Source organism: Pinus tabuliformis, chromosome 2_2, assembly GCF_031772625.1.
Source record: "Pinus tabuliformis cultivar Carrire ecotype Pingquan chromosome 2_2, CPIR1, whole genome shotgun sequence".
Taxonomy (NCBI): Eukaryota; Viridiplantae; Streptophyta; class Pinopsida; order Pinales; family Pinaceae; genus Pinus; species Pinus tabuliformis.
This window is the reverse complement of record NC_142300.1, coordinates 73,404,658-73,418,905: the sequence shown is the minus strand read 5'-3', so window position 1 is coordinate 73,418,905 and position 14,248 is coordinate 73,404,658. Positions and strand designations below refer to the sequence as shown.

At 45.5% G+C, this 14,248-nt stretch overlaps 2 protein-coding genes across 2 annotated transcripts in view; one reads left to right on the top strand and one right to left on the bottom strand.

Moving 5' to 3' along the window:
- Positions 1 to 14,248, top strand: part of ABCB28 (non-intrinsic ABC protein 8) — a 507,377-nt gene that overhangs the window by 218,703 nt on the left and 274,426 nt on the right. The window lies entirely within an intron of this gene.
- Positions 8,727 to 11,851, bottom strand: LOC149191506 (uncharacterized). Its single transcript, XM_089406161.1, has 2 exons — positions 9,433 to 11,851; positions 8,727 to 9,322 (listed from the first exon to the last, which is right to left on the bottom strand). The coding sequence occupies exons 1-2, from the start codon at positions 11,231 to 11,233 to the stop codon at positions 8,727 to 8,729; spliced, it is 2,397 nt and encodes a 798-aa protein (XP_089262287.1). The 5' UTR covers positions 11,234 to 11,851.

The window sequence follows — 14,248 nt, the reverse complement described above, 5'->3', positions numbered from 1 at the left end:
GAGAACTGCCGTGCTGCTGCTGCTGCTAGAAATCAAATGAGGATTTGGGGCTGCTCCCCTCCTTAGAAAAGGCTGAAACTCTGGAATCGGACTCTACTCAAGAAACCCAGAAAAGCCCAGAAAGCTTTTCTGAAGGGGCCGACCCCCGAAAATCACCGGTTCTGCGTAGTCCCTCAATGCTCTGCACTGCCACTGAATGAAACCCTCCAGAAAACTCTCTAAAACCCCTGCCAAAACTCTCCAATATGCAAGAGCTGATCCCCTGCTCTACCTCTCAGCGCAAATCCTCCTGCAAACCCTCAACCCAGACATCTGCCAGAAAGAACTGCGTCCTCCTCTTAGTGCTGCACAGTCCTCCAAAACACTGATGAAGCTGCTGTTGAAATGCTGATGAAACTACTGCTGGAATGCCAATGGAAATACCTTGCCCGAGCAGGCACTCGAAGTCCCCTGGGGCTAAGGGTGAGATCTTCGAACGGAGACACTTAATGCACTAAACAGTGTTGCAGACTAGCTAAACAGCCAGCGTGCTCTAAGTCGAAATGACTATCACAAATGCTCATAACAGGAATGATCAAAATGAGGGGGCTCCTCTCTCAATCCCAAGGCTCACCTCCTCCTGCGTGATTCCCCTCTTGCCACGTGTTTCTTCCCTCCTGCGCAGTCCCTCCATGTGTCTGCGTGGGCTCCATTTTTGCATCCCCCTTTGCCCCCTTGGCTCCCCTTTAAGTCACAACATTGTGCTAATAGGAAGTGACTTTTTATTCTAAAAGTGAGTTATGTCCCCCTTCCTCACTTTTTATTTACAAATAACTATAGAAGGCAAAAATTGAACAAAATCGAATATTCCAATTAGCCATGGCTAATTAGGAATATTACAGTCTCCCCTTGCAAAATGTTGCTTGTCCTCAAGCAACTGGAGTGATGGATGCTGTAAGATCTTCTCACTCTCCCAAGTGGCATCCTCATCCGGAAAATTCTTCCATCTCACCAAGAATTCTCTGACCGTCCTACTCCGCAGCTGCCTCTCCCTGGTATCAATGATAGCCTCTGGTTGCAATACCAAATGCCCTTCATCATCCATGGGTGGTAGCTCATCTGTCACTATTACCTGCTGCCCTAATGCCTTCTTCAGGCATGATACATGAAAAATGTTATGAATCTTGCTGCCTTGGGGCAGCTTCAACTCATATGCCTCCTATCCAATCCTGTGTATCACCTTGTATGGCCCATAAAAGCGGGGCTTGAGCTTCTCAGCCCCCTTCTGCTTCAGTGACGACTGTCAGTATGGCTGTAATCGTAGGTAAGCCATGTCCCTTACCTTGAACTGTCTCTCCACCCAATCCCTATCGGCATACAACTTCTGTTAGTTCTGCACTGTAGCCATGTTATCGTTGAAAGCTCGAAGGATATCCTGACTCTCTTGGATCCAAATCTTGGCTCTAGGAGCCCTGCTATCACCAAACATCACGTCAACAAAAGATAAAGGATGATACCCATATAAGGCATGGAATGGTGACATACCAATGGACATGTGATGTGAAGTATTGTAGCAGTACTCCCCCAGATGCAGCCACTTCAGCCATTCTTGCTGCTGCCCACTGACATAGTTATGCAAGTGGCCCTCCAGCCATTTGTTAACTATCTTTGTCTGCCCATCCGTTTGTGGGTGATAACTGGTACTTGGTGTCAACTTCGTCCCCACCAACTGGAAAAGCTCCTGCCAAAACCCGCCCATGAAACGATTGTCCCTATCACTGACGATGGTATTAGGAAGACCATGTAGCCTGAAGATCTCCCTAAAGAATAACTTGGCCACCTGTGCTGCTGTATTGTGTGCGGATATGGCAAAAAAATGTACGTACTTCGTCAGTCGATCAACGACGACAAAGATACAATCATTGCCCTGTACCATGGGCAACCCTGTGATGAAGTCCATCGAAATACTCTCCCATTTCCCCTCTGGAATGGGAAGAGGCTGCAATAAACCCGCGGGATGGCTCATCTCTCCCTTGTTCCTCTGGCAAACATCGCACTTTCGGATGTGCTGGAGTACGTCCTCCTTGAGGCCCTTCCATGAGAACCTTTCTCTAATGGCCCTGTAGGTTTTGGTAAACCCCTGATGTCCTGCCAAAGGTGAATCATGTGATGCCTGGAGTATCTTCTTCTTGAGTTGAAACCCCTCAGTCAAGAAGATCCGGTCCCTGTAATAGATGATCTCATCGACCACCCTGTACTTGTCGTCTGCCACCTGCCCCTCCAGAACTTGACACGCAAACCTGTCCTTGGAGTACTCTACTAAGAGTCGAGCCCTCCAGTCTGTATCCAAGCTCATAAGAGACAACGTGGCTGGTCTACGTGAAAGGGCATCTGCTACCACGTTGTTCTTACCCTTGACATACTCAATGTCAAAGTCATATGCTTAGATCTTAGTGATCCACTTCTGCTGCCTCTCCTGTAGTTGCTTCTGCTCCAAAAATAACTTGAGGCTGTTGTGATCAGTCCTCACTCTGAACCTGTTACCCACCAAATACTGTCGGTACTTAGCCAATGCATGCATGATGGCTAGCATCTCCTTGTCATATATAGAATACAACCTCTCGTGCAGAAGGAGCTTCCGGCTCTTAAAGGCTATAGGATGACCTCCCTGCATCAATACTGCGCCGATCCCCTCTCCCGACGCATCACACTCCAAAACAAATGGCTGCGTAAAATTTGGCAACGCAATCACTGGGCAGCTGCTCATAATCTCCTTGAGCCTATCAAAGGCTCGCCGCGCTGTATCTGACCAACTGAATGCCCCCTTCCTCGTCAAATCTGTCAGGGGTGCAGCAAGCTGTGAGAAACCTTTGACGAACTTCTGGTAGTAAGTACAAATGCCAATGAATCCTCGAAGTTCCGTCACGTTTCTCGGCTCCGACCATTCTCTGATGGCCTTGATCTTCTCCTCGTGGACCCTCACTCTGTCCACCTCTATGATGTGTCCCAAATACAACATCTCCGTCAACTCAAACTCACACTTGGAGAGTTTGGCATAGAACTGTTGCTCCTGTAAGATATGCAATACTGTCTCAATGTGCTAGAGATGCTCCTCCCAAGTCTTGCTGTAAATGAGAATGTCATCAAAGAATACCAACACAAACTTCCTCAAGTGACTACGAAAGATGTGATTCATGTAAGACTGAAATGCAGCTGGGGCATTGGTTAAGCTCAAAAGGCATCACCAAGAACTTAGAGTGCCCAGAGTGACACCTGAAGGCGGTCTTGGGAATGTCCTGCTCCCTCACGCGAATTTGATGGCACCCAGATCTCGAATCAATCTTTGAGAAGAAACGTGCCCCTCTCAACTTGTCCATCAACTCATCGATCCTGGGTATGGGGTACCTGTTCTTCAGGGTCTTCTTGTTCAGGGCCCTGTAGTCAATGCACATCCTCAATGTACCGTCCTTCTTCTTCACCTACACCATAGAAGAAGCAAAAGGACTCGTGCTCGGTCGGATGTGCCCAAGAGCCAGCAACTCCTTGATAGCCCACTCAATCTCATCTCGATAGGCCTTGGGGTGCCTATAGGGGGTGGTAATCACGGCTTGTATGCCCTGCTCAAGTTCGATGGTGTGCTCAAACCCCCGATCCGGTGGCGTCCTGGTGGAATCTCCCCAAACACTATGGCATACCGATCAAGGATAGACTGTATCTTTGGATGTATCGTCTGCCCTATAGTCCCTGCTTTTGATGCACGCAGCTCCACTGCCTACTCTCTGTCTCCCTTCCGGAAGACTGCCTCCATCCGATGAGCCGAAACAGTCTGAGGCGGATATGTGTGCTGTCCCCATATCTTCTCATGCCTCCCTGTCTTCTCGTCATCCCACTCCATCTCTAGGGTCTTCCAATCTGTCGTGACCTTCCCTAGAGTGATAAGCCACTAAACACCCAGTGTCATGTTGGTGTTCGGAATATCGACCACGAAAAAGTGGTCAGTCAATGTGTAGGTGCCCATCGTCACTGAAAGCTCTGGAACATAACGAGCACACGTCATGGTCTGATCTCCTGGGAGCAAGACTAAAAACCCATCAAAGCTCTTTGTTTGTATACCTCTCTGCTCAACCATCTGTGCATCGATGAAGTTGTGGGTCGCCCCACTGTCAACCAAAACTGATACTCGCTAGCCAGGTACTGTCCCTCGTACGCGTAGCGTCAGATATTTGGGAACTCCTCGCAATGTTGCAAGGGCCCCTCCAGTGGGTGCAAAAGATGCACCACCTGCTGCTGGCGGTGGAGGTGGCAAAGCTCCCTGTATGGCATGGCTATCTCCTGCCTCCACATCATCCTCGTCATCCTCTTCTCCTCTGCTCTCGGATAAGACCTCAATAAAATGTGCTTTGCCAGCAGCACATCTATGTCCCGGTGCCCACAACTCCTGACATGTGAAGCACAACCGCTTCTTCTTCAGCTCTCTCCTGACATTGTCATCAATCTGTACTCGTCCTGGATTCCCCTTTGGAGGTGGAATCCTCACATCCTTCCCCTTAGACTGTAAGTCTGTCTCTGGGGGTAAGGTGTCCGGGTCCTGGGTAAGACATCCTGTAAGTCCCGGGTCCTGCTGATAGCGTCCTGGAGTGTCGCTGGTCTAGTGGATCGTACTAGACCTCGAAGTGGCTCTGCTAATCCCTCAACATACATATAGACCCTCTATGCCGTGGATAGGTCTGGCACCATCACGGAGATCAAGAAATTTGCAATATAGGTCTCTGGGCTCCCTGTCTGTTTGAGCCTCATCACCTCAACACAATGTTGCTCTGGATCCCTCCGATCAAATTGCTCCATCAATCTCCTGGTAAACTCAGCAAATGTCATCACTGTGGAGTGCCCGAGTGTAACCATCCCATGAAACCACCAATCCTGGGCCTCACCATCCAAGTGCAATGTTGCCACCTTGATGGCCTCTGTCTCCGACATTTGGTTAAGCTGAAAATAAATGTCTTGCTTCTCTACCCAAGACTTTGCCGAACTGTTTGATGAACCGTCAAACGTAGGCAAGTGGAATCTACTCGCTGCACGGTGGGTGTCACCATTATGGTAATGCCGGGTACCCTTTGTGATGGTTGCGGGGTCTACTATCCCGCTGGAGCTGAACACAATCTTTGAATGAGAGGGTTTCCCTGAACTCTTGCCCATAGGCCTGGTACTCTGCAAAATAATCACCCATATGTCCGGGCTCTGCCTCCTACTGGGCTACGGCCCCCATGTCTACTCCTAAGAAAGTGGGCATGGTAAAGCGTGTAGGGGCATGTGAGGCCACCTGCTGCGCAGTATCACGCTGCTCTGGCAAATTGTGGGACGCACTCGATCCCTCACCAACCTGGAAAACCCGTGGGCTCTCACACTTTCTGGCCTCTACTACCGTGAATCTTTGCCCCATCACCTCAATTTGCCTCGACAGATCCTGTATTGATTTGAGGAGCATATCTGCAAATCTCTTTCCGTCATCATCTGCCATCGGAGCCTCCCGCTCTATGTCCACCACAGGCTCCCTCTTTTCTGCATCTACCACAGGCTCCTCCTGTTCTGCATCCACCACCGGAACACAGTCTCCCTCTCCGTAAGTGTTCTCCAACCTACGCCCAATGTCTTTGTACCTCCGACCTCTGTAACAGATATAGGCTTTTTCCCCCGATGTCATAGATTGCTAGCTCCATAGGCTGAGCCAGATCTATGCTCGGATACTATTGTAATATCCCTTACCAGGAATATTCCTCAAACACAAGAAAAATTCCAACCAGAGATGGATTGGGAGGGCATTTACTAGATATGTCGCCTCTAAAAAGAGGATGAGATTCGGAGGCTACATGGCCCTTTCCAGACTCTGTCTAAGAGTATACGAGAAACACACAAATGGTATAATAACCGAGAATGCTCAAAGAGATACAAATAACAATGATGCAACATATAACAATATAACCATAAGCAGATACTCAAGAAATGCAGAAAGAATGCTGAGCCATTTTATTATACTGAGTAATAGAATGAGTACAGGAGGTGATTAGGAAGATGGCGCCTCGACTTGCACCAGGCAAGTGAAGAAAGACACTCAGAATAACAAAGGAATGGCCCCTGTGTCCAAGCTGCTGGAGAACTGCCGTGCTGCTCCTGCTGCTAGAAATCAAATGAGGATTTGGCGTTGCTCCCCTCCTCAGAAAAGGCTGAAACTCTGGAATCGGATTCTACTCAAGAAACGCAGAAAAGCCCAAAAAGCTTTTCTGAAGTGGTCGACCCCCGAAAATCACCCCCTTGGGGTTCTGCGCAGTCCCTGAATTTTCTGCGTTGCCACTAAATGAAACCCTCTAGAAAACTGTCGGAGACTCCTGCCAAAATTCTCCAATATGCAAGAGCTGATCCCTTGCTCTACCTCTCAGCACAAATCCTCCTGCAAACCCTCAACCCAGACTCCTGCCAGAAAGAACTGTGTCCTCCTCTCAGTGCTGCGCAGTCCTCCAAAACGCTGATGAAACTGTTGCTGAAATGCTGATGAAACTACTGCTGGAATGCCAATGGAAATACCTTGCCCGAGCAGGCACTTGAAGTCCCCCGGGGCTAAGGGTGAGATCTCCGAACGGAGACACTCAATGCACTAAATAGTGCTGCAGACTAGCTAAACAACCAGCGTGCTCTAAGTCGAAATGACTATCACAAATGCTCATAACAGGAATGATCAAAATGAGGGGGCTCCTCTCTCTTTTATAGCCTTTGCCTCTCTCAATCCCAAGGCTCACCTCCTCTTGCGTGATTCCCCTCTTGCCATGTGTTTCTTCCCTCCTGCGCAGTCCCTCCATGTGTCTACGTGGGCTCCATTTCTACATCCCCCTTTGGCCCCCTTGGCTCGCCTTTAAGTCACAACGTTGTGCTACTAGGAAGTGACTTTTTATTCTAAAAGTGAGTTATGTCCCCGTTCCTCACTTTTTATTTGCAAATAACTATAGAAGGCAAAAGTTGAACAAAATCGAATATTCCAATTAGCCATGGCTAATTAGGAATATTACACATTTGCTGGGAGTTGCAATCTCGATTGCTGTTTGTTTGGAGGAGAGAACCGTTGGTCTCACTTGCTGCTTATGAACTAGCCGAGAGGTTGCTTGAGCAGAACATTGGGCTGTTTAGGAGACAGTTGCCAGGGAGGAGTGACTCAGGATTGGGGGCTCATGCAACAGGAATGAGATGAGGAGGAAGGGACTTTGGTTTATCTGTAAGGGACCTTGGGGACCTAACCACTTATGCTTGAGTGATGTTGAGGAGATTCCTTTTGACTTTAAGGATGAGGACTCTTCTTTGGAGGAGTCCATGGGTTCATACAATGATGCCTTTGAGGAGCACAAGCAGTCATGTGGAATTGATGTCAGTAGCCCAGATGTGCATCCATGTGTGGTAGAGGAGTATGACGAGCAGATGATTGTTCCCATGAGTGAAGGAGATCCTAGAGCAGATGAGCGACTAATGATTCAACATAGGGAGCACATACATAGGGAGCACATAGAGGAGCATGACACAGATTACACACAGTGTGCGGGATGGGCAGTGTTGGAGAGTTAGCTAGTGGCTCATGTTGTGCCCATGATGGAGGATGGGGAGACACCCTTGGGGCCAGCCATGGGAGTGGAGCAAGTAGATGTGCAGGCAGCCTCCAGGGAGGCAGTATTTGTAGACACTTGTCCTTGGGAGATGTTGGAGATTGATAGGGTAGTTTTTCAGGAGGCTAGTAGACGACAGGAGTTGTTGGAGATGGCGGTGCATCCATCTTTGGGCCGACCCACTGATGAGGTGCGGGTAGATGCACAGGCAACAGGACTTTCAGGGAGCAATCCTCTCCAAGAGTATATAGCTAGGGCTTGCAGCACAGTGTGCCCACTTCTTCCCATTAGAGGGAGGAAGGCAAAATTTCTCGGACATATTTTGATTGACCGGGTAGAGCTTCAGGAGTTGAGCGTGGACCAGTTTCAACATAAGATACATATCCCTTGCACAGGTGTCCATACACTAGATTGGAAAGAGATCATGAGTTGGTATCCTTTTGATGGAGTATTAACCTTAGCTCGGGGCATAGTACAACAGGGGCACTTAGATGAAGAGGTTACTATATGTTTCAGGGAGCAGTGGGAGGTGGACTAACAATTCATCAATATTTCTTGGACATATTTTGATTAACTGGGTAGAGCCTCAGGAGTTGAGCGTGGACCAGTTTCAGCATAACATACGTATCCCTTGCACAGGTGTACATACATTAGATTGGCAAGAGATCATGAGCTGCTATCCTTTTGATGGAGTATCAACCTTAGCTCGGGGCGTAGTCAGTGTTTTTAAAACCGGAACCGGTGACCGAACCGGTCCACCTAATGAACCGGTTTACCGACCGAAACCGGTCTAACCGGGACTGGTTTGGTCTAAACGAACCGGTTTTTAAAAAATACATTAAATAATTAATTTTTAATGAAACAAAACTATTTTTAAGATGTAAAACCATGATTCCAAGCCAATAGAGACAAAATATGCAAAGTTTGCTCATTTATATACCATGCAAAGGTGAATATATCAAAATGGCACCGAGTGCAATACATATCATCGACAAAATAGCAAAATACATAAGAAATGAGGCTCTAAATGGCCTATAAAGTCCAAAAACAATGCTGCAAGCTATGAGGCCATTGGCCTACTACAAGTCTACAGTGTACACATGATCAATCATAAAGTCCATCACCACTACTAGACACAGGATCATCATCAGGAGCTACATAGACATCATCTGGTTCAGAGTCTGAGGATGCCTCTGCCTCATCTGCAACATCAGTATCAATGCCACCAATGACAATAGAAGTGGACCTAATGGAAGCACGAGTTTGTCGACCTGCACGACTAGTGCCTTCCATTGGTTCCTTGCCTTTCCTTGATGCCGCTACTGATCCTGGTTCTGATGCCGCCACATAATCTGCCTCATCCTCCGCTAAAGCCATGTCGATATCAAAATCAGCCTCAAACACAGGATCTTCAGTCTCCTCCACCCATTCTGATGTTGGATCAATATCGTCCAACACAATGGGATCTAGATCAGGTGATTTGCTCATCATTTGGTTCCTCCTCAGTCGAAGGTTGTATTGCACAAAAACAAGATCATTTAACCGTTTTTGTTCCAAACGGTTTCTCTTCTTCGTGTGTATGCGCTCAAAAACAGACCAATTGCGCTCACAACCTGAAGCACTGCAAGTTTGACTGAGGACTCTAATTGCAAACCTTTGCAATTGAGGACACTGGCCACCAAATGACTCCCACCAATGTGCTGCAAAGAAAAAGACAATAATTAGTAACTTAGTTTATAATTTGAATTGTAAAGAACGTAAACAATTTTAACTTGAAATGAAAAACAAAATGGAAATTGGAATTGCTTACCTGGTTGGTCCACATCTCTTGCCATCTTTGCCAAGTTTTTGCCAAAAGTACCACTTGCTTGATTGAAAATAGTAAGCTGTCTATGTATATCCAACTGGTCTACATGGTTAGGGACCATGCGCTCCAAGCAATCAATCAATCCAGCTCTGACCTCCCCATCATGCTGATCTCCTAGCCGATTTTTATAGTGATACCTTGGGTTCAAAAAATACCCGGCTGCATGTATAGGACGATGGAGTTGATTGTTCCATCTGTTATCAATGATCTCCCATATACGGCCATATTTAGCTAACCTGTCATTGTAAGCTGCCCGTATCTGCTCCTTTGCCTGATCCATAGCTTCATAAATGTAGCCCATGGCCAATCTTTCCCCATCCACCAACCTTAGCACCTTAACAAGGGGCTCGGTAATTTTCACAAGCTCTACAGACCTTTTCCAAAAATAAGTGTCTAACACTTTCTTTTTGGTGTCTTTTCCATCTGGTCTACGAGCCCACCGAGATTCAGACCATTCATCAGAGGAAAACATTTTCTGCAAGTTTCTATGTTGACCATTGAGACATTGCAACGTGAGGAAGTGAGTTGCAAATCTCGTAATTGCAGGCCTAACAAGCTCTTTTCCTCCAGTGTGTTTCCTCATTAGGCTCAATACCCATGAGTGGTTGTAAATGTATTTTGTAATGCACTTGGCATGCTCTACAGTGTTTTTTACCCACTCCACCTTGCCTATATCCTCAAGCATGAGGTCTATGCAATGTGCAGCACATGGAGTCCAAAATATGGTCTTATATTTGGCCTCAAGCATCTTTCCAGCAAGAACATAGTTTGAGGCATTATCAGTGATGACCTGCACAACATGCTGCTCCCCAACTTCCTGAATAATGTTATCCAAAAGCTCAAATAGAAGGCTTGCATCCTTTACCCTATCAGATGCATCAACTGATTTCAAAAACATGGTTCCTTGAGGGCAAGAAACAAGGAAATTAATGATAGTGCGGTTCTTTCCATCGGTCCATCCATCTGACATAATGGAACAACCTGTTTTGACCCATGACTCTTTAAACTCAACCAAATACTCATCAATGGAAGATATCTCTTTTTGCAAAAGAGCTCCCCTCAAGTCATGCATACTAGGGCCTTTGAAGCCCTTTCCTGCAGCTATAACAGAGTCCCACATAGCTTGGTAATAAGGTGAGCGAGCAGCATTAAATGGGATATCTGAATCATACCACCATCTAGCAATGTATTGGTGAGAAGTTTCTTTGCATTGTTTTTTCCAATGCTGATCCAAAGTGGGTTGAGAACTTGGCTGGGAGGAAGTGGGATTAGATTTAGAAGAGGCAATGGTGGCAGAAGATGAGAAATAACTTTGGATGTTTGGTCTCTTTGTTCCTTTTGATGGTTGGCCAACTCCAACAGAAGGATGAACATAGTGAAAGGGGTCATTGGTGGAAGGGATAGAAGTGGAGTCTTGAATCTCATAATCATCATACCCACTCTGTTTCAAAACATTCATGGTTTCCATTAATTCCCTCTTCCTTGCAATTTCATCTTGGATGGCCTTCTCCCTAGCCTTATCCTCATAAAATTTTTCAAGCTTGGCAATGTATTCTGCCCTAATAGGACCTAACAGTTCTTTTGGTGCATCACATGGCTTTACTTGGCCTCTTACCCCAGCCAAGTGTTGTTTCAACCTAAGAATACCCCCACCTCCAATAGATTTATGGCATAATTTGCATATCATTTTTCCCTCAATTACATCACAATGAACCCATGCACTGTCCTTTCCTTTTGGAGCCATGTTTGCTTGAAATAATAACAATTTGCAAATAAATCTGCCATTTAAAAAAAAAATTGCAGCTAAGGAACATGGAAAACCAATGATAAATGTAGGAAAAAAATGCACATGCAAGCTACAAAATTTGATAGCATAGAGCTAGAGAGTTCATAGGCTTAGCATAGATGATAGATCATTGAAGTGAGAAGTTTATAGCACAAAAAAAATAATTCATGGACAGCAGACTCAAATGAGGAATTATCAAGTGCAAATCCTTACCTGGAAATGCAAAGTAGCTCCCTTAGCCTCCTCTTGATGATGGCAACTCCACTGACAGCTACACACTATCTCCAAAATAGCTCCAACTCCAACTCCAAGATGACTACTTCAGCAAAAACTCCACACTCTCCAAGCTCACAAACAAACTCACAAACACTCACAAACACTCCAAATCAGTTGTGTGAGACAAATGAGAGTGAGAGGGGTGTCTTATAGCAAGTGTGAGGGTGTTTTTGGAGGGAAAATACCTTTCCCTCACCCCCAAAACCCCTAAACCGCCCTCATTTCCAAAACCGCTGCGCTTTTTTGCTTTAACCGGCGGCCTGTCCATAAACCGGCCGGTTTAGGACGGAACCGGCCGGTTTGCTATAAACCGGCCGGTTCCGCCCTAAACCGGCCGGTTTTTACCGGTTAGGGCCTTTTTTTGGGCACGAGGGGGTCTAAACCGGGTTAGAAGGGCCGGTTCGGACCGGCCAGGCTTCCAACCGGCCGGTTAGGCCGGTAACCGGTTTTTTCCACCGGTTTTTAAAACTATGGGCGTAGTACAGCAGGGGCACTTAGATGAGGAGGTTACTATATGTGTTTTAGGGATCAGTGGGAGGTGGATAGGCAGTTCACCAGTATTTCCATAGCATTAGCCCTGCATTAGCAGAGCGGGAATGACCTTGGCTTATGCCCGAGGTTGGGTTGGAGAGAGGTGATGAGCTAGTACACAGTTGGTGGAGCAACATTCATAGTCGGAACTGTAGCACAACAGGAGCCATGGAGCATTGATGCTCTTTCTTGGTGGCATTGGGATCCAGGCGGATCTACTAGTAGTAGGTTGAGTCAGAGATGGACATGGGATCCAGGTATTGGAGGATCCAGTCATGTTTCGATAGCTTGGAGGCGTGACATTGACCAGTGGTTCGTATGGGATCCAGGCATTGGGCCTCAGTTACATTGGGCCACCAGATTGATCCACAGATTTGGATTGCTTGAAGGCAAGCAATCTTGGGGCGGGAGGATTTTCATGTCCCCATTTTTATTCTTCTTCATAGTACAGTTAGGGTGGATTTCCAAGGCAGGGGATGGCCAGGTCAGTGGAGCAGACTTATGTCATCTGGGGTGCTGATGGAGTTTTGAAGATTTTTTATGGGATTTGATGGCATTCACTTAGCATATTACATCATCTGCACAATTTGCGTTCCGTTCTGTCGCATTCTGACAACTTTAAAAAATTAGCATTATTATGGAGCCTGACTTAATTAATTATGCTCAAGGTGGCGTTCCGGGGAAATTAATTGATGGAACACCTCAGTATAATAGCTCATTGGAACCAAAATGAGAAGATCTACAGGGTGGGATGCTGAGAAGAGACTTCCAGTGGCCGAAGAGAGTATGGTGGGCGATTTGCCATTTTCTTTAATTAAAAATGACTTGAATTAGTCATTTAATTAAGGAAAAATAATTAATTGGGGAAAAAGGGGCCAAAAGTGACTTCAGTGAATAAAATAAAATTAAAGGGTCACTTGATAAAGTCAATGAAGGAGCTTCTAGAATTATAATAAAGTAATAAAATAAGATGCTTCTAGAGGCTTGGAGATCTATCCATCAGATCTATGAAAGAGGAGGAGGAGGACATTTGGAGATATCTTGGATTTGTGTATTGTCTTTGTGGAGAGGTTTGAGAACGTAGTTCTCTACTCTAGCAGTAGCCCCAAGATGGAAACCCTTAGGTGATTCAGTGAGAGTGGGCGAGCACCCATCTCTTCCCTTGGTGAATCCATTTAGGGTTCATAGGTTGTAGTGTATTGTTTTTCAGTTTGTTTGGAGGCTGATTTGTGACATTGTTGTAGATCTGTTTGAGGCTAGATTATCTTAGTTGTATGTGCATGTAAAACCCTAGTTATCTAATATAATAAAGTTGAGAGTTTTCTTATTCATTGTGTTGTGAGATTGCAGTGCTCTATTTGTTTATTTTTACATGGCAATCTTTTGTTTATGAATCGAATTTGTATCTGGAGTTTTTCTGTGTTAAAAATTTGAGCTTGTTCCAAATTTTTCTCATTTGGGACATTACAAGTTTCTTGTTTCCGCTTATAATTTAATTGGTGAAGATTGCAGTGTATTAGTTTTGGTGTTCACTGTAGGAAACAATAAATAATTTGTTCAAGTAATTTAACAAATAGAAGGAACTTAATTAGTTGCTATAGTAGAAATTTGGGGCTTCCAAATTTTCACACAAAGTTTGATTGAAGCTTTCCAAGTAGAAAGGAGAAAAAATAAGACACTCAGAAAAGAAATAGGTAAAAGTAAAAAAGATGATGTTGCTCTTAGTAACCTTGATTTTGAAGAATGTATGCCCAATTCTGAAGATTCCTATAGTTTCTCTGTTAGAGTTGGAGATGATCATCATCATACTTTTGGCCCTAGTTCAACTACTTTGAAGAGGACTTTGATATGTAAAGGGATTGACTCTTTCTTTGCACCCAACACCACCCCTGCTTCTCAACTCACCATTGAAGATAAATGGAAGAAGATAGAGGAGGTTGCATATGAATGCAATTGCTAGATGGCGGTATGATGTAAACATACCTTTTAATGCCACTAATTCTGCATATTATCAACCCCTATGATTGATGCTATAGTTTCATGTGGACTTGGCTTCAAAGGCCCTAAATTTCATGATATCAGGGGGCCACTTCTACAAAATGAGGTCCAAAGAATAAATGAGTGCCTCATAGAGCTCAATCAATTATGGACCAAAATAGGGTCCAC